The 972-nt window shown below is 49.6% G+C and overlaps 1 protein-coding gene across 1 annotated transcript in view; it reads right to left on the reverse strand.

Moving 5' to 3' along the window:
• LOC125481165 (E3 ubiquitin-protein ligase BRE1A-like) overlaps positions 1 to 306 on the reverse strand; it is a gene marked incomplete at both ends in the record, with an annotated part of 14,134 nt that extends 13,828 nt beyond the window's left edge. The window contains one exon of the mRNA XM_048592363.1: positions 259 to 306. Coding sequence (XP_048448320.1) covers positions 259 to 306 — 48 coding nt within the window. The remainder of the gene's footprint in view (positions 1 to 258) is intronic.
• Positions 307 to 972: the final 666 nt, after the last annotated feature.

Genomic DNA, 972 nt, shown 5'->3' on the forward strand with positions numbered 1-972 from the left:
CCCTCCCTCTGTCTGTCTTCTCCCTCCCTCTGTCTGTCTTCTCCCTCCCTCTGTCTGTCTTCTCCCTCTCCCTCTCTCTGTCTGTCCTCCCTCTCTCTGTCTGTCCTCCCTCTCTCTGTCTGTCCTCCCTCTCCCTGTCTCTGTCTTCTCTCTCTCTCTGTCTTCTCTTTCTGTCTCTGTGTCTCTTCTTTCTCTCTCTTTCTCTGTCTGTCTGTCTGTCTTCTTTCTCTCTGTCTGTCTGTCTTCTCACTCTCTCTCTTTCTCTCTGTCCTCTCTCTGTCTGTCTTCTCTGTCTTCTTTCTCTCTCTCTCTGTCTTCTCTCCCTCTCTCTCTCTGTCTGTCTTCTCTCTCTCTGTCTGTCGTCTCTCTCTCTCTCTCTCTTTCTCTGTCTTCTCTCTCTGTCTTCTCTCTCTCCTCTGTGTCTCTTCTTACTCTCTCTTCTCCCTCCCTCTGTCTGTCTTCTCCCTCTCCCTCCCTCTGTCTGTCTTCTCCCTCTCCCTCTCTCTGTCTGTCCTCCCTCTCTCTGTCTGTCCTCCCTCTCTCTGTCTCTCTCCTCTCTCTCTCTCTCTGTCTTCTCTCTCTCTTCTCTGTGTCTCTTCTTTCTCCGTCTGTCTGTCTTCTCTCTCTCTGTCTGTCTTCTCTCTCTCTGTCTGTCTTCTCTCTCTCTGTCTCTGTCTTCTCTCTCTCTCTCTCTCTGTCTTTTCTCTCTCTTTCTCTCTGTCTGTCTTCTTTCTCTCTCGCTCTGTCTGTCTTCTCTCTCTCTCGCTCTGTCTGTCTTCTCTCTCTCTCTCTTTCTCTTTCTCTGTCCTCTCTCTGTCTCTCTCCTCTCTCTCTCTGTCTGTCTTCTCTCTCTCTTCTCTCTGTCTCTTCTTTCTCTCACTTTCTCTGTCTGTCTGTCTTCTCTCTCTCTGTCTGTCTGTCTGTTTTCTCTCTCTCTCTGTGTCTGTCTGTCTGTCTTCTCTCTCTCTGTCT

The sequence above is a fragment of the Rhincodon typus genome, unplaced genomic scaffold (assembly GCF_021869965.1).
Source record: "Rhincodon typus isolate 14 unplaced genomic scaffold, sRhiTyp1.1 hic_rhity00001074, whole genome shotgun sequence".
Classification (NCBI taxonomy): Eukaryota; Metazoa; Chordata; class Chondrichthyes; order Orectolobiformes; family Rhincodontidae; genus Rhincodon; species Rhincodon typus.